We start from the raw sequence: 20666 nt of genomic DNA, 5'->3' as shown, positions 1-20666 counted from the left end.
AGAGCCCGCGCCGCCTCCTGGCGGCACCCCTCGCTGTTGCCGGGCTGCAGAGGGGAGGCGGGAGGGAGGGAGGGCCGGGGCAGGGAGGGAGGCGGCGCAGGGGAGGGTGATGCTGGGCGCACCGACGGGGCAGAGCTGACGCCTGCGCCGCGCCGCTGCCGAGAGCGCACGGCAACAGGCAGGCGGGCTGGCGGGCGGGCAGGCAGGCTGGCGGCCCTGCCTCGCCGGCCGGCCCACCGGGCGCCCTGCCCTCGGCACCGCGCACGCACACCACACGCAGAAGCAGTGGCACACGCACCGTGAGCAGCTGGACCAGCAGCGGTATGGCGCCCGCCCGCACAATTTCCTGGCGGTTGGGGTTGTTGCGGTACGCCAGGTTCCACAGGGCTGCGCCCAGGTGGTACAGGTAGAGGGTCGGGGCAGTACCAGTGAGGAAGGCCACAGCTTGCCATGAGGAAAGCGGGGGCAGGGCGCTGCAAAACCCCGGCAGAGAGGCAGGCGCCGTGCCCGCCCGCCTCCCTGCCCGCCTCTCCGCCAGCCCGGCGCCCGCCGGGGCGGCCGGGGCGCCGTGCCCACCTGAGGCGGCGGCCTTGCGGGTGGCATCCTTGGGAGAGCGCAGCAGGGAGACCAGGGGCGGGATGGCTCCGGCCTCGGCTATCTTTACCTGTGCGGTACAGGCGGGAGGGTAGGGGCAGGCAGGCGATTCGGGGAGGGAGGAAGGGAGGGAAGTTGTGGCAACAGGGCGGCGCAGCAGGGGTCGGGGAGGAGGGGAGCAAGGAAGGGAGGAGGGCAGCGGCGGGGGCCGCGCAGCCGACGCACGGCGCGCTTGGCAGAAACCGGCGCCTGCTTGGGGGTACGGGAGCGGTCTGGACTAACACACAGCCACACACACGGGGCCACACACACACACATACCCACACACACACTCGCACACACCAACACCACATACATGGGAGCGGTCTAGACTATACCACAGGTACAAACTCCCCAACACACACCCCCACCCACCCACACACACACACGCGGCCCACCTTGTTGTTGTTGTGGTGCCCCGCCGACATGTTTTTGATGGCGCGGGCGGCGGCCTGCCCCGCCGAGTCGGCGGGCGAACGCAGCAGCTCCACCAGGCCCGCCACCACGCCCTCCAGCAGGGACGGGTCCTTGCTGCAAGGGGCAGAGGCAGGAAGGGGGGATGGGTCGCGGGGCGCGGGGTCGCAGGTATGTGGTGTGGGTGTGGCGCGTGTGCTCTGCTGCTTGAATGAGGAGTGTTCTGTTTCCGCTGGCCCGCCCTCCGCCCCGTGCTGCCTGCCCGCCGCTGCCCTCACTCTCGCATCCCGCTGCCTGCTTACCCAACCGCGCAGGCAGGCAGGCAAGGCAGGCAGGCGGGCAGGCAGGGGCCGCGCCGCGCCGCGCAGATGCGGCCCGGCCTCACCTCAGATGCGCCCGCACGTCCGCCGAGCAGGCCAGGTTGGAGAGTGTCCAGGCGGCGGCCTCGCGCACCGCCGTGCCGCAGGCGCAGGACGGCAGCAGCAGGTCGCACAGCACGGGCAGCGCGCCCGCCGCCACAATCTCCTGCTGCGCCTGCTCGCAGTTGCAGGCGATGTTGCTGCGGGGGCGGGCGGGGGTGCAAGGAGGTACAAGGAGGTACAAGGGGGTACAAGGGGGTGCAAGGCCCCGGGGGTGGAGGCCTGGTGGCTGAGGAGCGGCAGGCGAGGACGCCGCTGGCTCCAACCTATCCCGGCGGCAGCACCAGCAGCCCGGCAGCAGGCGCGGCAGCGGCAGGCAGCATTACGCGCACTGTCCCACTGCCCCGCGCGAGGGCAGGAGGCGGCCAGGCAGGGTATGGTCACCATAGGCGATGAACAGGCAGGCAGCGGGCACGACGGGCAGCGCAGGCACAGCGGGCGCAGCGTGGCGCCACCTCAGCGCGCTCGCCGCCGCCTGACGCGAGGCGTGGCCGGCGTCCCCTTCCGCTGCCATCAGCGCCACCAGCAGCGGGATGGCGCCGGCCTCCACCGTGCGCAGCTTGTTCTGCGTGTCACGCCCGGCTGCAGGCAAGGGGGTGTGTGGGCAGGTGAGTGGGAGGGAGGCAGGGGGGTGCATGTAGAGGGGAGGCGAGGGGAAGGCGGCGGCACGAGAAACGCATACGCCAGAGGTTCCAGCCAGCCAACACAGCCAGCCAGCCAGCAAGGCAGGCAGGCAGGCAGGCAGGCAGGCAGGCAGAGGAGCACGGCAGGCGGGCCGCGCCCTCCCACCCAGGTTGCGCAGCGCGCGGGCCGAGTGCTGCTTGGCGGCAGTCGTGCCGCTGCGCAGCACCTCCACCAGCGGCGGGATGGTGCCTGCACGGCAGCCGGCGGGGGGTGGGGTGGGGTGGGGTAGGTTGGGGGAGGGACGAGGGGCAGCTGGCGGGCACAGGCATGTTGACATCACGAGTGCCTGGCTGGCGGCTGAACCTGTGCTGTGTGAGTGTCTGCAGAGCTATCCCCGCCGTCCCCACCTCCACCCACCCACCGCGGACGGCACACACCCGGGATGCCGCTCCGCCCTGCAGCCTCCACCCCAGCCAGACCGCTCGCATCCGCCCAGCACGGCCCACCCCGCACACGCCCAACCACACACAACCCACCCACACACTCCCAACCAAACATGCCCACCCACACACGCCCACCCACACACGCCCGCCGAGCAGCTCGCCGCACCCGCGCTGGCGATCAGGCTCTGCGCCTCGCCGCTGTTGGCCGCCAGGTTGGCCAGCGCCGCCGCCGCCGCCTCCTGCAGCAGCGGCGCGTCCTTGGCTTCCAGCATGCGGGCCAGGCTATGGATGGCGCCAAACTTGGCTGCCTCTATCTTGTTGGCCTCTGCGGGAAAGGAGCGGGGCGCAGGAGCGGGGTGCAGGCGGATGGGAGGGCGTCGGCGGCGGCGGCAATCATGGGATGCGTGTGCGTGGTGGCTGGATGGTGGCGGTGTGGCCGTGTGGCGCTAGTGCTGCTGCTGCTGCTGCTGCTGGCTGTTGCTGCTGGCTGCAGCTGCACCAAGCAGGCAAGTGCACGCCCGTGCCGGTGAGAGCCCTGCCCTGCGCTGCGCTGCCCTGCCCTGCCCCGCCCCTCACCCCCCTCACCGCTGTGCACGACGAGGTTGGAGATGGCGCGGGCGGCGGCCTGCCGCGCGCTGGTGCTGGGGCACTGCAGCAGCAGCGACAGGGTGGGGATGGCGCCGGCGGCGGCCAGCGTCTTGCGCATGGCGCCGTCCCTCGCCCAGTGCCGCATCGCCGTGGCAGACGCGGCGCGCAGCGCGGGCTGCCGCGTGGTCCGCATGACCTCCAGCAGCCGGGGCACCGCGCCCAGCCTGCGGGCACGGGAACCGGGGGGCCGCGCGGCAGCCGGGTCAGCAGCAGCAGCAGCAGCAGCAGCAGCAGAGGCATTTAGGGAGGCGGAGGCGACCCGTGCCGCCTCCACTGTGTTCCCGGGAACCAGCCGTCGGTGGGGGCGACCAGAGACCACCGCTGCCGCATGCATCCAAACACGAGCTATCTGGAAAGCAGTGCTCTGCCCCAGGGCGCTCACTCCACCAGCTGCTCCCGGTCCGCCTCGCTGCCGCCTTCCACCAGCTGCTCGATCAGCAGGGCCGCCGCAAACTGGGAGAGCTCAGAGGGGGCTTGCAGCGCGGCGACCTGCGCCGGGCAGAGGGGGAGGCGGAGGAGGGGTCGCTTTACAGCCCAGCTGATGGAGCTCAGCGCTAGTCGGGGAGAGCCAGCAGAGGCGCGCTCCCCGTGTCCCGTGCATGCAGCGCAGTCGGGGAGGCGCGGGGCGAGAGCGAGGGCGCAGTCGGGGAGGCACGGGGCGAGAGCGAGGGCGCAGCCAGGGGGCAGGCGGTGGGCTGGGAGGGCTGGGGGGAGGGGAGCGGGCACACCCACCAGAGTGGCTCGGTCCGAGAGGTCGATGGAGCGCAGCGGGTGGCCGCCCTGCGCCCTGATGGCTGCCAACAGGGACGCCAGCGTGTCCTCTGCAGCAGGGCACAGCAGGGGGCCAGGTGTGTGTGTGTGTGTGTGTGGCAGAGGTGGTGTGGGTGGGGTGGGCACCAGATGGTCGCGTGGTGCTTTAGAGGAATGGGTGTGTGGAGGTGTGCTTAGCGCCCCGGCAGGCATGGGAGGCGGTCGGTGGATGGGCGAGTGAGCAGGGGGGAGCCTCGGCAGCCCGGCACCGTAGGCAAGCAGGCACACAGGAGCGAGCGGGCGGGCAGGCAGGCGCCCCGCACCTGTCAGGCTGTCGAGCACCACAAGAGCGCTGGCCGGCAGCGGCGGCACGCCTAGGCGCCGCTCCTGCTGCTGCTGCTGCCGGCCCCAGCTGCCCTCGTGTGACCAAGCAGCCAAGTGGTGGTACAGGCGGGCCGCCAGGCTGCCGCCCTCCTCCTCGCCCTCGCCCACGCCCTCCTGCTGCTGCTGCTGCTGCTGCTGCTGCTGCTTCGGGTCGCCCCCAGCTGCCGCAGCTGCCGCCGCTCCCGGCGCGGAGGATGCGGCGTGGACGCCGTTGGGCGCCGGCGCCGCGTGCGCCGCCAGCTGCCGCTCGGGGCTCCATGCCCCGCACATGTGCGCCAGCAGGGACAGGACCACCTGCAATGCAGGCACAGCAAGGCTCTCCTCCCTCACGCCCGCGACGCTGCTGATTGCCAGGATACCATCCTCATCATCATACCATCATCCGAAGCAGGCTGCAGGCTGCAGCACGGCACGGCAGGACACAGCAGCAGCGGCGCCGCCACCACTCCGCTTCTTTCTTTCTACCCACTCGCCTGGGTGTAGAAGAACTCGGTGATCGCGTCCCCCGCCGCCGCCGCAGCCGCCGCTCCGTCCCGCATGCGCCGCACCTCAAACTCCAGCCACGCCGGCGGCTGCGGCCAGGGCAGGCCGTCCGCCGCGGCGGCAGACGCCTCCAGCCCGGCCAGCGACAGCGCCTCGAGAAGCAGCGGCGCCAGCTGGCCTCCGCCGCCGCCGCCGCCGCCGCCGCTGGCGCCGCCGCTGGCGCCGCCGCCGCCGTCCGGCGCGACGCACTGCAGCGTGGCGCCGCGCAGCAGCGCGCCCGCCAGCGTCTCGGCCTGGCTGCTGGGCGAGAAGCGGAGGGCCGCCAGCTGGCGCTGAGCTGTCGCCACGTCCTCGGCCACATCAGCAGGCGCCGCCGCCTGCAGCGCGTGCAACCCCGACAGCGCCAGGCCAAGGTCGGCGGCCGCCGCCGCAAACCGGCGCCGCATCTCTTCGGCCTCCAGTACCGCCTGAAGCCTGCCCATGGCCCCGCAGGCCGCCACCAGGTCTGAGGCAGCAGACAGAGCCTCTCGCACGTCGCCCGCCGCCTCGGCCCACGCCACCAGCAGCGCATCGGGCGGCAGCGCCGGCTGCTGCTGCGCCGCCGCCGCCGCCGCGGCGCCCGCAGCCGCGGGGTCCTGCCGCTGCGGCTGGCTCGGCAGCGGCGAGCAGGCGGCGTCGGCGGCCGCCGCGGAAGGCGGCGTCGGCGGCTGGCCCGCGCCGCAGGCCGCCGCCGCCGCCGCGGCCGCCTCCCTGGCCGCTGCCTGCTGCTGCTCCATGGCTGGGTGCAGCGCCTCAATCACCAGCATCACCTTGCCCACAAAGCGGGCCAGTGTCCTGGGGGGGCGGCAGCGGAGGCGAGGGCAGGCCAGGCCGGGCCCCGGGCTCGCAGGCAAGTTGGGCGGCAGGAGAGTGAGCAGCGGCGGGCACGCGCCTGGCGGGCAGCTGTCCACCACCCAGCCGCCAGTCCGCAGCGGTACCGCCCAGCACCCACCTGCAGTCCCGCCGGCACGTGGGCACCTCGGCGGCGGCGGAGCGGATGGCGTCACATAGGCGCAGAGAGTCCTGCGGCGGGCAGGCGGGACGAGGCATGGCGGCGCCGAGTGTGGGCGGCGCGCTGAGCAGGACACCGCGCCGAGGAGCCGCCGCCGCCGGCTGCACGGCGCGTGGGAGGCTCACCGCTGCCGCCACCACGGCGGCCACCGCGGGGGGCAGCCCCCGGCTGCTGCTCTTGCGCCGCAGCTCCATGCCACCGCCTGAGGGGTGTGGGTGGGGGCGCGAGAAGCCTGCAGGAGGGACTGCTGTGGTCCTGCCGATGCTCTGGCTGCCCTAAAACTGCCTCGCTTGTTGAATTGCCTTGGCCCCCTGCAGGATACGGGCGCGTGCGCAAGGTGTTGAATCAGGGCGGGCAACTGGCGCTCGATCCGCCACCTGGCGTCCCGGCCGCGGGCGGGTGGCGGCGGCGGGTGGGAGCGGCGGCGGCGCAGTGCGGGGCTCCCGGGCTGCGCGCGCGGCAGGAGGGCATGCTGTGCACAACAGCAGCGATGGCCGCCAGCCGGCAGTGCCGCAAGCAGGAAGAAGAGGCAGAAAGCGGCGATGCTGTTGGGCCCAGTCGCTGATCCGGGAGGCGGCACTGCAGGCGGGTGCATGCAACATCAGGGCTGCGCTGCAGCCTCAGAGGCACGAGTACTGCCTCTCACCGTGTGCGCCCGAGATGGCTCAAAGCGAGTTGTCGTCGAAACGGGCCTGCGCAATCCAAATGAATCACAGGTCCTATGAGCAAACCAGTGACCCGCTCAGACCGTGCAACGGGACCCTCCGCCTGCGTTCCTGCCAGCAGTGCAGCCCCATGCATCTCAGGGCGCAGTCTCCCCGCCATGGCTTACAGCCGATTTGGGACTCGTGAAAGCAACGCCGTGATCGCCCAGCTGCCCCCTGAACGCACCCCTCGCTTCACCCCAAGGGCAGGGTTGGGAGCTGTGCTCCGAGCCTCCTGGCGCGGCCCACAGCCTGACCCCCGACTGCACCAGTGCTCTGCAGCCTGCACAGGCCGCGGGGAGCCTCCTGGCGCTGCCCCGCAATTGGCCCCTCCCACTCGACCCCCTCGCTGGCAGCCCGCCCGCCCCCTGGCGCCCATGGCTGCCGTAGCAGCCGCCGCCAGCGACCCCGCCCTCGGCAGCAGCGCCGCCAGCCCCGGCGGCGAGGGCGCCAGCCCGCGGCAGGACGCCGCCTGCCGGCGCCGCGCCGGACCGGCCGCCTGGCTGCGCCGCGCGCTGCGCGGGGCACAGGCGGTCGCCGAGGAGCGCCCCGTGGCGCAGGCCCCTGACGACGACGACGAGGTAGACGACGCTTCGTACGACGGCGGCGCCGCCGAGCCTCTGGACGACTTCTCGTTTGGCAGCCTGCCGGAGCACCTCCTCGAGAAGGTCTTCTCCCACCTGCGCGGCACCAACCGCAGGCACCACTTTGCCATGTGAGCGCCGCCTGGGGGCAGGCCGCGGCGGGACGCGCGGGCTGGCGGCCCCGCGGGGCTCGCGCCAGGGCGGGGCCGGCACAAGGCGCCAGGCCGCCGGGGTGGTTGGGGCACTTGAGGCATGCGCAGCCGTGTGCTGCCGCGGGGGGGGCGCCCCCGGGCCAGACAGGCTGCCAGGGGCACCACCCACCTCGCGCCGCCCCGCGCGCCTCGCACCCTGAGTCGCCCCTTCTACACACTCACGCCCACCCACCCACACACACACATCTACTCACCGTCATGCCTCCCCCTCTGCAGCTGCGGCGTGAACCGACAGTGGCGGCGTCTGGGCCAGGCCATGTTCTTCAGCCGGCCCTGGGAGGTGGCCCATCTCATCTGCCACCCCACCCAGCTCTTCTGCCTGGTGAGCCCGCCCCGCCCCGCCACCTCGCCGCCGCCCCTGCCCCCGCCTGCTGCCGCCCCTGCCCCGCTGCGGATGCGTCGCGCGGCGGTCTCCCTCCCGCGCCTCCCTGCCTGCCGCCTGGCGGTGCTGGGCAGCACGGGGAGCAGCAGCTTCACACCGCCGCCGTCGCCGCGCGCGCTCCCCTGCCGCTCACGCCCCCACCCACGCTTCCCCTCCCCTCTGCCTTGCCGCGCGCAGAGCCCCCGCAATGTGACCGGCTCCCGCTCCGGCCTTCTCAAGTGCTTTGTGCGGCGGGAGCACGGCCCCTCGGGCAAGCGCTTCACTTTCCACATCGGGAAGGATGCCAGCCAGCCGCAGCGATCCCGCTTCCTCATGGCGGCCAAGCAGGTGCGGGCCAGGGCAGGCGCAGGCAGGGGGCGCCTGCCGGGGCCAGCTCAAAAGACAAAAGACCAACCCGGGGAGGCACAGGCGGCTGCAGCGGCAGCTAGGAGAGTCGGCCCGCTCGCAGAGGGCAAGCGCGTGCTGCTGCCAGGCGCGCCTGGCTCCGCCAGAGTGCCGCTCCTGCTCCTGTGCTGTGCCTGATCCACACACACGCTGTGTGCCGCCACCCTGCGTGCAGGGCGGACGCGACGAGACGCACCTCTTCCTCAACAGCCGCTGCGAGGGCCCGCCCTGCGCCCGCCTGCGCTGCAACATGTTTGCCACACAGGCAAGCCCCGGCTCCCCTGCTGCGCGCCACTGCTCAGCTGTGTTTCTGCTGCTGCGGCGGCTGCCCAGCTGTGTTCCTCTGCTGCTCGCCGCTGCTCAGCTGGCTGCCTGCATCCGCCCCAGGGAGCGGCGGCCGCTCGGCGGCTGCCAGACCTGCTGTTGGCCTGGCAGGCCGCAGGGAACAGCGGCGCTCGCTTCTGATGGCTCTGCCTGCCTGCCTGTACTGCCTTCCTGCAGTACAAGCTTACGCTGGCCGAAGACCTGCAGCTTGAGCCTACTGGCACCTCCCGCAGCCGCTGCCAGGCCGCCGCCGCGGCCGAGGCCGGCGCCGCCGCGCGCCGCGGCGCCCCCTGCCGCCTGTCCAGCTGGGGCGAGGAGGCGGCGGCCGAGGCGGCGGCGGCGGTGGCGGCGGCCGCGGTGGCGGCGCAGCGGCGGCACGCGCCGCAGGAGGGGCTGCCCCGCCCGGACCAGCTGGGGGTGGACTGCTTTGCAGATCTGCAGTACCAGGCCCGCGTCAAGGGCTTCATGCAGCCGCGCAGGTGGGCGGTACGGTGTATTGGCTGTACGGGCGGTACGAGCGGCACGGGCCGCGTTTCATTGCCGCGGGGTGGACACTGCGGGGCACACCCTGCTGCATGCTGGACAACACCCCATGCTCAGAGCCCTGGCGAGGAGAACCAAGCTGCCGCTGCCGGCGCCCGCCCCTCGCAGGATGCGGGTCCTGCTGCCCCACCCCAGCCTCCTGTTTTACGACCAGCAGCTGCCCCAGCTGTCGCGCCGCTTCTCGGAGCTGGAGCTGCGGCCGGCCACGCCGCCGACCGGCGCCTGCGCTGGTGCCGGCGGCGCCCTGGCACCCTCCGGCAGCGCCAGCGCCCGCCGCGCCTCGCAGTCTCCCTCCAGCAGCCGCGCAGGGTCAGCAGACGGCAGCCCCCAGCCGCCACCTGCGCTCGGCGGCGGTGAGGAGCCCGCGGCGGCACCGGCCGCGGGCCGGCTGGGCCGCCTGCTGTCGCTGGGGCGGCGTGGCGGCGGCCGGCAGCAGCTGGGCCGCTTGCTGCGCCAGCACAAGACCGTGCCTGCAGACGAGGTGCGCTGCACGGCTTGGGCCGTGAGCTGTGCGGATGGAGGGAGAGCAGCCAGCCATTCGTTCTGTGTATGACTGCGCTGCCCTGCCGGAGCCTTAGGCTGCGTGGATGGGTGGAGAGCAGCCAGCCACACCTTGTGCGTGCGACTGGACTCCAGCTGGCCCCGGCTGCCCAGCAACTTCCTGTACTGCCCTTTGCGCCTCCGCGCGCTCGCCCGCTCCCCTCCCTTGCTGCCTGCTGGCAACGTCTCAACCTGCCCCCTGCCCCGCCTTGCTCCCCTGTGGCGTGGTGTGAAGGGCCTGCAGCCGGTGGTGCTGCAGAACAAGGCGCCGCACTGGAACGAGGGGCTGCGCTGCTGGTGCCTCAACTTCCGGGGGCGGGTGAAGCTGGCCAGCGTGAAGAACTTCCAGGTGGGTGCCGACGTGGTACCGCTGCGGTACCGCCACAATCCCTGCCGGGGCTGTGCTGCAGGTCGCGCTTGCTGCGGAGCCACCCCTGCCACGCCGCCTGCTGGCCCCACGCGCCTGCCTGCTCCCTCACCCCCCCTCCCTTTCCCCGGCCGCTCCCCTCCCCCTTGCGCCTGCAGCTGGTGCGCGGGGATGATCCTGGGGAGCGCGTGGTGATGCAGTTTGGCAAGGCGGAGCAGGATGCATTCATCCTTGACTTCAACCCCACAGGTGGGAGGGCCAGGCTGGGTGCGGGGCCTGCGGCGTGCGGCGTGGGAGGTGCGGTGGCTGGGCGGCTTGCAGCAGCCTCCAGCCCCAGAGGCGGGACGAGGAAGGGGAGCTCTGTGGCGGTCATGGCTGTGGCAGCGTGTGCCCGGCGCGGGGCAGGGGCGGTGTGTGGCAGCGCCTGCCTGCCTGCCTGCCGTGCCTGGCTCCTGCGCGCCCTCCGAGACACCCTGTGAACGCTTGGCTGCTGCCGCCGCGCTGCTCCTGCTTCTGCAGTGCTGACGGCGGTGGAGGCGTTTGGCGTGGTGCTGTCCACCTTTGACTCGAAGCTCTTCCTCTAGCTGCCCGGCTGCCGCGTTCCGCTACCCTGCCTCTGGTTGTCTGTTTCCTGGTTGTTTGAGTCCCTAGCGCCAGTCGGCTGTCTGCCACCGCCAGCTACCCATGTTTTACTACCCTCGTGTTTTCCCCCACGCAATGCATACATGTGTAAATGGTTCTCACACCCTCAGGACTGGGGGGGAGCAGGCGCTGAATGGTGCTGGAACGCTGAGCCTGTGATGCCGCCCCTGGTCCCGCCACCGCGCTCAGCCATGGCAGGCTCAGACACAAAGGGCGGCTACCGCAAGCTGTGCGTAGGGTGCCCCACCGTTGAACTGCTGCTGGCGGTGGGAGTCGCCCAGCCTGCAGCGCACGGCAGCCAGCAATGAACTCCAGAAGCTGGCACAGGTGGACAGCGCTAGGGTGGCGCCAGGGTGGAGGCAGCACCCACCTGCCGCCACTGCCAGGAGTGTATCCAGCACTGTGCTGCGGCTGTGCAGCAGGGCGCACTCGCAAGGACGCTGACGGCGCTCACCTTTAGGCCGCAGCAGCAGGAGCGGCTTCGCCCGCCGGCGCCGCGGGTGCCTGCGGCACCACATCCTGGACTGCAGGGGAGAGGGCAGACAGGGCCATGTGTGTGGTGGTGAGTCGAACAGACACGAGGAGCGGGCGTGGGGCATCGTGCACGTCGGCACCCAGTCGGCGGCTCTGCCCGCTGAGCTGGCAGCCTCACCCGGGTGCCCCAGCTGCTCTTCCAGGGCCTGCAGGCCGCCGGCGTGCCAGATGGCCACGCCAAGGAGGAAGCCTGCCACAATGAAGCCCAGTGCAGCAGGGCCCAGAGACAGGCTGGAGGAGAGGGGGGTGATCGTGCAGGAGGTGGCGGATGCGGCAGTGGCAGCTGCGCCCAGCCACTCCCAGCCCAGCACCCAGGCCAGACCTGCAGTGGCAAGCAGCACGGCGTGTGAGGCTGGTGCATCTGCTGGCTGGCACTGCCTCTAGGGGCGCATGCGGGGCCGGCAGTCTCACCTGCCAGAGCAGGCGGGAGAAGGAGGGACCACAGGTCCAGCGGGTGGCGGGCGCAGTAAAACATCTGACCAGAATAAGTGGCCAGGCAGGCCAGGCAGGCCAGGATGGTGATGCCAAACTGGCGGGCCAGGCCCCGGCTGCGGGCTGCCAGCCTCAGCGCCGCGCTCGCCATGCACACCGCGCCCACGCCCGCGCCAGCCACAAAGAGCACGATGTAGGTGGGAGGCGGGCGGGCGGCGGGGACTGTGGTGGGCGGGTCGCACACCTCAGGCTGCTCCCCCAGGAAGTGATATCCTGCAATGCCACCCATGTATCCTGAAAGCAGTAGGACGGGCGCCATGGCGCGGAAGGCCGCGCGCAGCTGCGGCTGCTGCTGTGGCGGCGGCGCCGGTGGAGGCTGAGGGCCGTCCTCTGCCGCTGGCAGTGCAAGTTTGCCGGAGGGACCTGCTGAACGCCGGCCATCTTAACCTGCAAGCAAGTCAAAAACGCATGAGGCAAGGAGTGATCGAGATGGAAACAAAACGAGGCGCTGTCACTCGCCGCGGGCGGTCCCGCCGCTGCGCAACCGTGCGCAGCCCTGGCGCCGCCGCCAAGCCTAGCAGAGCACTCAGCTCCTCCCCAGTGCACACCAACAGCTTTGCTGGCTTGGGCAGCCGCAGCAGTCCACAAGAGCGAGCGCAATGGTCCCTTATCACCAGCAGGCAGCAGCAGGCAGCCTCCCTGGCAAGGCACAGCCCCTCCCAAGCCTCCAAGGAGCTCACCAGGCAGCAGCAGGATCGGCAGCAGGCAGTCTTGCTCGGGCTGACCGACTGACTGACTGTTTGAAGGCTCGGGGATATGAGAAAGTCCCCCTCCTCGGTGAGAGGGAAGATGGCTCAGCCAAACTGAGGGCCTGTGGCGTGGTCAGAAGATGTGTCCAGCGCGCTGTCTGACTGACCTTCAAGCAAACCCTGTGAGGAAAGTACCATTGGAAGCGCCCACATGGGCTGAGAACTGCAACATTTTGCATCGAATACAGCCATGTCGACTCCAAGGATCCAATAGTGACATCCTCAGGGCCAGCCGGGAACCAGTCTGAGACTCGACCAGCTGCCCCGCTCCCTGGGGGGCTCTTTGGGGGGCTGGCAGGGCGCCTCATGGAGCAGGATTGGCCTGAAAATGGGCTCCCCGACACGGGGCGCGCGCTAAGACATACGAGCCCAAGTACAGCTCGCCGCCGCCTGCAACCGAATGCTGTACCGGCTCTGTGGCAGCTGTGCGCACATCTGTGGAGATTGCATTTCTGCAAGATGACTCCTGGGATCAGGCGCAGCTACAAAAGCGCAGCTACAAAAGCGCGTGCACAACTGGGCTGCTGCAGCGGCAACGTAGGTGCGGCTGGCAGAGCCCCGGCGTGTAGGTGGGGCGCCGGGCGCAAGAAGCGGGAGGAGCAGCCAACGCTCACCTCGAGCACGCCGCCGTCGCCTGGCAGCCATGGAGTGTTCGACCTCGCGCTCCATGGTCGTCAGAAGGCGGGCATGGCACCGCGGCAGCCCGGCCGCAGGCAGGCGGCGGGGGGCTCTGATGACTCGGCCCGAGGGTGTGGCCCCCCTTCATCATGAAAGAGCGGCATGACGGCACACAGAGCATCTCTATCCCCGGCGGGTGCCCAGACCCGCTTGCGGGGAAGGCAGGGGCAAAGCATGAGCGGGATGGCGGCGCCACATCAGCGCCGCCGCCATAGCCTCTAGAGTGGCGTTTGTGCCTGACTGACTCTCCAGCCTTCTGCCCTCCTCTCCCCGACTGCAAACAAGGTCCGCCAAGCCCACAACGCGCAACCCACAGGCCATGCAGTGGCTCGCGGACGCCTGCAGCGCCCTTGCAGGCCTTTGGGACACTCCACCTGCACCAGGCACCAAGCAGCACCGTGAATTGCGTCATCGGGTGCGCCGAGAGCTCAACGAGGAGAGGTTCAAGCCGGAAGGGCAGAGAGACGCAGAGCGGGTGCGCCAGCTACGCATGCAAGAAGTACGACTGGGCATCGAGGAATGTGAGGTGCGAGCGCCAGCACCTCGCCGCTGCCCACGACGGCAGCGCCGCGGACATGGAGGGCCGCCCACAACGGCAGCGCCAAAGCTTGTTCGCAGTTATGCTTTTTCTTGTTACCTGCAGTTCGCTGCTACCGCTATGGAGGGCAGTTCTCGAGACTGGCATGCAGCTGCGGGCTGGTCAGCGTGCTGCGCAGGCGCCAGGCACGCCTGCCGACGGGTGGCGGCTTCGTGCGCTGCCTGCGCCGCGTGGTATCGCAGTCGGCAGCGGCAGGCGCAGGAGGAGCTGACTGCATACTTGGAGCAGCACCCGATGAGGATTGTGGAGCTGGCCCACATAGAGCTGCCTGAAGAGGTGTTGCAGGAGATGCGTGGCGTGCCAGCCATCGACTTGTGTGCGGCCTGCCACAAGCAGCTAGAGGTGGTGAGTGTATGCTGCTTTGTCTGTGGATACACAGACTGCGGGGGAGCTGCGAGTGGGATGTATTGTTGCAACAGCATGCCAGCAGGGAGCTGCCAACATGCAGGAGCTTGTTTGCAATGAGTCTTGGCTCTTGCAGGCGCTGCTTTTGTGGCAATCCTCCTCTTGTCTCGCCAAGTTGCCTGCTTGCCGGCATGCCTGCCCTAACTGTGTGCGCCCTGCTGATGTGGTTGCATGGCCGGTCCTGCCTTGCCGTCCTGCAGGCGGCATCAGAGGAAGAGCTGTTTAGAAGGCATGGTCAAGCCGTCACCGACAGTTTCCGCAGAATGGGGGTGCTGGCTGAGCAACTGGCAGATGAGGCAGCGGCACCTGGGCAGCAGCAAGAGCCACCTGTTGCTGTGGCGGCAGCGACTTCCAAGGGGCCTCATGAGGCGCCGGCTTCAGACACGCCCACAGGGGTGCTGGACCTGCAGCAGCACCACCAGCTGCACACGTCATCAGAGGAGCAGGAGGTGGAGGCGGCAGCAGGCAGGGAGCAGGCGCCGGCGATAGAAACGTTACACTTGCGACGGGGAACTGCTGCTGCTTTTTGAGGTGGCAGGCGCAGCGTCACTGTGGGGCGCTGCTCTGCCTGCATCCAGCCTTCTTGTGTAAGCACTGCATCTGTGTCGGTGAGGTGTTTTGAGGGCGGGAAGGAGGAGGGCTAGCCCGCTGGCTGTTGCCCCTGCCCTATCCTGAAGCCGCCCTTGGATGTGTCGTTGCATCGGCCTCCCCTCCTCGCTTGCCTCGCTGCCGCCTCGTGATGCTTGGAACATGTGCAGCCAATGCCCACCCCCATGAGTGTGCAGCCAGGCTGGCGCTGATCTGGGTGGTTGCCTTCAAATCGCAGCGCGAGGCGGCTTGCTGTCCAGCTCCCTGCCGCTCGTCCTTCCTGTGCCGAGCTGGCAGGCGGCCCCACGACCGCCGGGCAGGTGTACGTGCCGGACGCGGCGCAGCTGCTGGCCGGCCAGCGCCTCACCTCATGGCAGCTTGTGGCCACCCGCCCGCCGCTGGAGTTCCCGGCGCTCGAGCGGCATCGGCAGGAACCTGCCCAGAGCGCCATGCACTTGAATGGCGAGGGCCCTCCTGTGCCAGCATGCGGCGCCTGCTGGGCGGGGCGCTCGAGTTGAGGCGCCGGCGCCCCGCGCTGCGCATCAGCCACCGGGGCCTGCCGCATGCTGATGCGCGCCACGTTTGTTCCTGAGATGAGTCAGTTTATTATATTCAAAGCTGCGCTGCTGTTTATTCTGCACATTGATTGCACTGCAACACCCCCATGGGTCCTGCGCGTCTTTCTTCCATGCCTCTCCGAGATCTATACAGTCTATAGATTTGCCTTTTGGACCAATGCCACTCTCATTAGCCTGTGCCTCCAGACCGCCCCCACCCTGTAAGCTCTGCGGACCTTGGACTGCCGGCAGCTTGCCATGCCTGGCTCCCCCACCTTGGACCAGTGCCTGGCGGCAAACAGGGCCTACCGGCAGAACGGAGAGCACACGCCAGACATGCAGCTGGGGGTCAGCCGCAAGCTGGTGGTCCTCACCTGCATGGACAGCAGGTGAGACAAGAGCGTGGCTGCTGGCGGGCGACGAGGCAGAGCGGCGGCGAGAGCATCCGCCGCCTCGTCAGCGCTCTGCTCCGCCGCCGCAGCGACCTCTTTGCACCTGCTGCTCTGGTACCCTGCCCTGCATCCGCAGGCTGCTGCCGGAGCATTTCCTGGGGCTGAAGCAGGGGGAGGCGGAAGTGATCCGCAACGGCGGTGGGCGGGTGACAGAAGACGTGATTCGGTGTGGCGTTGGGGAGGGCCAAGGGGAAGGTACCTCTGGGGACCGCGCTGCACAGCGTATGCGCCGCGGCGCAGCCTGCATCAATGCACAGGCTGATACCTGGCGGCAGGAGCAGGGCCCTGCCGACGCTGCCCCTCCAGCCAGCCAGCACCCACACCTCTACCGCAGTCCTGGATCCACCACCAGCCATCCTGCCTCCCTGCCTCCCTACACCCTTCCCTCCTTTCTCGCGCTGCCCTCCCGCCGTGCTCCTGCACTGCCGCCGCCAACTGCGGCGCAGGCCGCTGATTGCTTGCCAGGAAGAGCCAAGCTGCAGCACCGGTGCCGTCCCGAAGGAGGAGCCTCACGTGGCGCCGTGCCCCTTGCCGCAGGTTGCTGATTGTGTGCCAGGAGGTGCTGGGCTGTGACACAGTGCTGGTCATCCACCACACCGACTGCGGCGCTCACGCCGCGCTGTTCAACCCCGCCGCCGCCGCGGAGCACGCCAAGGCAAAGGCGGACCAGCTGCTGGGAGCGGAGACTGGGGGTGAGAGGGCATGGGTGACAAGGCTGTGGTGCCCGGCCTGACGGCCGCGGCGGCTGCGTTTTGAGGTGCAGGCAGGCTGCCGCCCCGGCGGGCTGGCGCGTTGCCTGGCCGGACAGCAGGGCGCTTGGCTGCACACCTGGTGCTTGCTGCTCCATGCAAGGGGCGCGGGTGCGTGGGTGCAGGCTCGTGCGCTTGCGAGGCGGGAGGTGCGAGGGCTGTGCTGCCCTCCCGCTGAGCAGTGAATGCCAAAACTAAATGCCACGTGTGCTGCGCTGGTGCGGCGCAGGCATCGACATGCACCCCATTTACGGCCTGGACAGCTCGGTGAGGGAGGACGTGGCGGCGCTGCGGCGCAGCGACAGGGTCAAGCCCTCCACGGGTGAGGCTGGCTGGGGGCTGGGTGGCTGGTGATCGGACACATGGGGCAGTCGGGGAGTGGGGGCGGGTGGCGGCGCCTCCGACTCCCCACCGCCGACGCCGCCCTCCCTGCGCCCCTGGCGGCGTGCTGCCTGCCTGCCTCCTGCCTGCAGCGATCTACGGCCCGGTGGTTGAGACCGAGTCGGGGGCGCTGCGGGAGGTGTGCCGCGACGAGGGCGTTGCAGAGTAGCATAGGGAAGGCAGCGGGGGGCATCTAGAGCCGCCGCCAGCTTCCGCGGCAGGGAAGGTTGATGTTAGGAGGCGGCGTGCGGCTCGGCTCCACAGTGCTTCATTGTGTTGCTTCATTGCGTTGGTCATCAGACCGAGGCAGAGGGCGCCAGGCAACGGCAGCATGTGGGGACATGCGGGCGAGAGAGTTGGCCGCCTGATCGATCCGCTGGCGCCCTAAGGGACCTGTGCAAGACGAATTGCCGATCAGCAACACCACTCAAGCGTGCGAGACGGCCGCAACAGCTCTCACGAGCTGGCAGTTTTTCCTCCGGGGCCCGGCGCGCCTCGATCGAGGGTGGGAGGCGCTGCAGACCTTGAGCCATCCCCCCTCCAGAGGTTAGCTATCCACAGGAGCCTCTGCGGCAGCAGGGTCTTGAGGCTCCCTTGCTGCTCTGAAACCCGGCCGCTGCGGCGCCAACTGAGGCTCGCGGCGCCCTCCCCCTGCTGCAAGCATACCCGGGGAGCCCAGCCCAGTGCGTGCCTGCGCAGGGGAGGTGCCACTCCAGGCAGCACTCTCCTGCCCTCATGGCCTGCTGCCGGCCCGCCCAGCAGCCCAGTTGGTTGCGATGGCGCAGCGCCGCAGTGCTACGGGCTACGGGACGGCCGCACGCAGCGCCGGCTGACCGCCTGCCCAACCCCGCCGCCCGCTGCAGCTGGCCCGCGCGCTTAGCAGCATGAGCCTGCCACTGGAGGAGCGCTCGGATGCCTGGCCCACGCGAGTAGGGACGGCGGTGGGCGTGGGGTTTGCGGCAGGTGAGGCGCCCCTGCTGCCGCTCTCAGCACGGCACCAGGCTGCAGCCGGCGTGGTGCCGTCTGCCGCCGCCGCCGCCGTATCTGCCGACCGCTGCCGCCGCCCGTGTCCACCTCTGGCGCAGGCGCGCTGTTTGGGGCGGTGGCCTCCAACTGGGGCGACATCCCTGTGGTGCTGCGGGACAAGCCGTGGCCCGCGCTGGTGCGCACGGGGGTGCAGATGGCGCAGCACGGCTCCACGCTGGCGCTGGTGGGCGGCACCTTTGCGGCAGTCGACGTGAGCCCGCAGCGCCCCTGCCTGTCGGCCGGCCCTGTGGCCCGCCGCCGCGTGCACCGCCTGCTGCTGCGCATGTGTGCTGGCTGGACTGGCTCCGAGCCAGCGCCAGACGTGCTGGGCGGGCGGCTGCGCTGCCTGGACATGCATTGCCCCGTGAGGCGCCGCACCCAGGGTTTCTTGCGGCTGGGCTCCACCTCTGCGGGCAGGCAGGCCAGCCAGGCGCTGCAGTGGCGCTGGCTCGCCCCCGCTGCCGACCAGCGCTGGCCCCCGCTGTGCTACCCACCTCTGCCTGTGCAGTGCTTTGCGGAGAGTGCGCGGGGCAAGAAGGATTGGGTGAACGGATCGCTGGCGGGCGGCGCCGCTGGCTTGGCGCTGGGCCTGCGAAGTGAGCCGCCGCTGCGGCAGCCTGCTGCCCGCTGGCCAGCCCCTCCTCCCCACCGGCCCTGCGTGCCGTTCCACTGTGGGCCCATCGGCTCTGCCGCCTGCTGTGACTCCGCTCCTGCCGCTCCTGCCGCCCCTGCTGCCCCTGCCCACCAGCGACTGCCCCCCCTGCTGCAGTCGGCTCGCTGCCCGCGGCGGTCAAGTCGGCGGCGGCCCTGGCCTTTGTGTCGGCGATGGTGGACCTCTCCGGCGGCCGCCTGGTGGGCACCGGCTTCGTGGACGACGGCGCCACGCCCCCCAGGAGGATCTACCCCTACAACTCTTGACAGCGGAGCCAGGGTGCTGACGGCTGGGCGCTGGCCGGCAGCCAGGCGTCCGTCGTCAGCCCGGGTTTGCGCTGGCATGCCGGGGCCCCACCCCTTGCTGCCACTGCGACCGGATGAGCTGCTGGTCCTGGTGCCGCTGCCGGACGCCTCTCCACTTTTGTGCGTTGTTGTTTCCTACCTTCCATTCTGCTCCCCAGCACCGACTGGCGGCTGCCTGCTTGGCCCGCAGCGGGTGCCCGAGTGCGCCTGCCCGCCCACACACCAGTGCTCAACCTGTCGCCTAATGCCCAGTGTAAACTGGATCGACACGAACCAATGATAAGCCCGGCATGCATCAGAAGCAGGTCCCACGCTTCATGCTGCGCCAAGCTCGAAAGGGAAGCACAAGCGGCGACAGCGTGGCGGCGACAGCTTGGCGGGAGCCTATGTGCGCCAGCTGACGCCCCACGCGTCATTTCCATTGATCGACATCGGCACCAAAAGTCAGAGCCCAGGGGTTTGGACGGCTGCAGAGCAGGGAGCAGCGACACCGACTGGACTGGTTCTGGTCTAGGCCTCGCCATGGGCCCGCAGGCTGCTGCGACTAGTGCCGGGGTGCTGCAGCACCATGGTGTGGTGGCCGTAGCCCCTGGGCAGCACAGGTAAGCCAGTCACCAACATGCATGCCGCCTGCCAGTCACGCCTGGCCCTGGCTGTGCCCTATCTGCACCTACACCATGGATACTGACTGATAACCGGTGACCCGGCCGCAGGCGGCGAGCCCGGCGTGGCTGGCTGGCGGTGGCCCAAGGGCGGCGCAGGAAGGCAGACGACCCTCAGGAGGTGCTGCAGGCGGACGAGGAAGGGGCTTTCGAGTGGAAGGGGCTGGAGGTGTCGCCGGCGCTGGCCGCTCAGACAGACGACCTGGTGCAGATGCTGCCCGACCCCGCCAACCCTCCTGAGAGCCTGCTGGACGACGATTTCAACAGTGAGGCTGGCCGCCGCCCGCCTGCTGCCCCCCGCAGCCGGCTCCCTTGCGCGGCTCTGCATGGCGTTGACCGCACGCTGGCCGGCAGCGGCGGCAAGGCAGAGCAGCGGCGCGCCTGGCGCACGCCGCCGTCTGCGGGCTATTGTGCTGCATCCTTTGCTGCCTGCACCTCCGTTGCTTCGCTGCTGCTACACGCACTGGCAGCCGTTGGGGCGGCTGGACAGGCGCAGCAGCGCTCGTCGCGTAGCTGCAGCGCATGCGGTACCGCTGCCGATGCCGCCAGCGCTGCCACGGGCCACCGGCTGCGTCTCGCCTCGCCCGCACCAGCCACCTCACCCCAGCGCCCGCCCCAGGGGCTAGTCAGGTCCTCCGGCCATCGCCATGCTGGCACGACCGTTACACCCCTGGCACACAGCGGCAGGCGGCGGCCGCCGCGGCGCCGCCGTCATGGCGCGCCGCCGGCCGCCGCCGCGCCAGTCCCGCGGCCCCCGCTCGGCAGCCCCGCCGCCACCCCTGCCGGCGGGCTGCCTGCGGCGCCACAGGAACAGACCCCTCCCTCCTTCCTCCCCACCGCTTCCCTTCTTTCTTCTGCCTCAGCCTGCGCCTCGCGCTGTGCCGCGCTCGCGTCAAGGCGCCAGCCATCTTGGTGCCAACCCGCCGCCCTGCTGCCGCCCGCTGTGCCGCTCCCTCGCTTCCCTGCTCTCCTACAGACTTCTTCGCCGGCGGCGGCTATTCCTCCTCCTCCTCTGGCAGTGACTACGAATGGCAGGCGCCCGCAGGCAGCGACTGGCTGATGACAGAAGTGTATGAGGGCGGCCAGGGCGGCGGCGGCGGCGGCCAAATCGGCGCCCAAGGCGGCGGCGGCCCAGGCGTGCAGGGCGTGGCTGGCGCCGCCCCAGGCCCCGGCTCCGACTTCTTCCAGCTGCGGAGCGAGGACTGGGCTGACTCGCTGGTCAACGAGGTGAGCTGGCGCACGCTTTCTTCCTTTCCCTCCTCCCGCTTTCCTCCCGCAGCCGCCGCCGGCCGCCGCCGCCGCCGGCC

At 70.5% G+C, this 20666-nt stretch overlaps 4 protein-coding genes across 4 annotated transcripts in view; 3 read left to right on the top strand and 1 right to left on the bottom strand.

Moving 5' to 3' along the window:
• The window catches only part of CHLNCDRAFT_134550 (hypothetical protein), a gene marked incomplete at both ends in the record, with an annotated part of 9370 nt that extends 3327 nt beyond the window's left edge, over nt 1-6043 (bottom strand). The window contains 15 exons of the mRNA XM_005847281.1: nt 299-387; nt 577-664; nt 1032-1164; nt 1433-1606; nt 1922-2048; nt 2256-2339; nt 2700-2858; nt 3119-3345; nt 3564-3670; nt 3914-4002; nt 4255-4609; nt 4692-4714; nt 4785-5632; nt 5790-5860; nt 5975-6043. Coding sequence (XP_005847343.1) covers nt 299-387; nt 577-664; nt 1032-1164; nt 1433-1606; nt 1922-2048; nt 2256-2339; nt 2700-2858; nt 3119-3345; nt 3564-3670; nt 3914-4002; nt 4255-4609; nt 4692-4714; nt 4785-5632; nt 5790-5860; nt 5975-6043 — 2643 coding nt within the window. The remainder of the gene's footprint in view (nt 1-298; nt 388-576; nt 665-1031; nt 1165-1432; nt 1607-1921; nt 2049-2255; nt 2340-2699; nt 2859-3118; nt 3346-3563; nt 3671-3913; nt 4003-4254; nt 4610-4691; nt 4715-4784; nt 5633-5789; nt 5861-5974) is intronic.
• A 653-nt stretch (nt 6044-6696) lies between these two features.
• CHLNCDRAFT_58003 (hypothetical protein) lies at nt 6697-10619 on the top strand. Its single transcript, XM_005847455.1, has 9 exons — nt 6697-7268; nt 7566-7671; nt 7909-8058; nt 8291-8419; nt 8617-8918; nt 9091-9463; nt 9758-9871; nt 10048-10138; nt 10409-10619. Exons 1-9 carry the CDS (start codon nt 6931-6933, stop codon nt 10471-10473), a joined length of 1668 nt encoding a protein of 555 aa, XP_005847517.1. The 5' UTR covers nt 6697-6930; the 3' UTR covers nt 10474-10619.
• Nucleotides 10620-13816: 3197 nt separating this feature from the next.
• CHLNCDRAFT_134547 (hypothetical protein) lies at nt 13817-16883 on the top strand (the record flags this gene model as incomplete). The annotated part of the gene is made up of 8 exons (XM_005847454.1): nt 13817-13927; nt 14188-14436; nt 14866-15051; nt 15418-15521; nt 15661-15750; nt 16122-16276; nt 16563-16655; nt 16807-16883. 8 exons carry the CDS (start codon nt 13817-13819, stop codon nt 16881-16883), a joined length of 1065 nt encoding a protein of 354 aa, XP_005847516.1.
• Nucleotides 16884-17598: 715 nt separating this feature from the next.
• Nucleotides 17599-18658, top strand: CHLNCDRAFT_134546 (expressed protein; the record flags this gene model as incomplete). The annotated part of the gene is made up of 4 exons (XM_005847453.1): nt 17599-17677; nt 17800-18104; nt 18249-18336; nt 18510-18658. 4 exons carry the CDS (start codon nt 17599-17601, stop codon nt 18656-18658), a joined length of 621 nt encoding a protein of 206 aa, XP_005847515.1.
• Nucleotides 18659-20666: the final 2008 nt, after the last annotated feature.

The sequence above is a fragment of the Chlorella variabilis genome, assembly GCF_000147415.1.
Source record: "Chlorella variabilis unplaced genomic scaffold CHLNCscaffold_11, whole genome shotgun sequence".
NCBI lineage: Eukaryota > Viridiplantae > Chlorophyta > Trebouxiophyceae > Chlorellales > Chlorellaceae > Chlorella > Chlorella variabilis.
Note: the sequence above shows the minus strand (reverse complement) of the source record. Positions and strands in the feature narration are given on the sequence as shown.

What these genes read in the sequence shown, in the direction of transcription:
- CHLNCDRAFT_58003 (XM_005847455.1), top strand. Translation starts at nt 6,931, where the DNA reads ATGGCTGCCGTAGCAGCCGCCGCCAGCGACCCCGCCCTCGGCAGCAGC. An exon ending in CTGCGCGCCACTGCTCAGCT is followed by an intron (nt 8,420 to 8,616) that starts GTGTTTCTGCTG and finishes GCCTTCCTGCAG; the next exon opens with TACAAGCTTACGCTGGCCGA. An exon ending in AGACCGTGCCTGCAGACGAG is followed by an intron (nt 9,464 to 9,757) that starts GTGCGCTGCACG and finishes CGTGGTGTGAAG; the next exon opens with GGCCTGCAGCCGGTGGTGCT.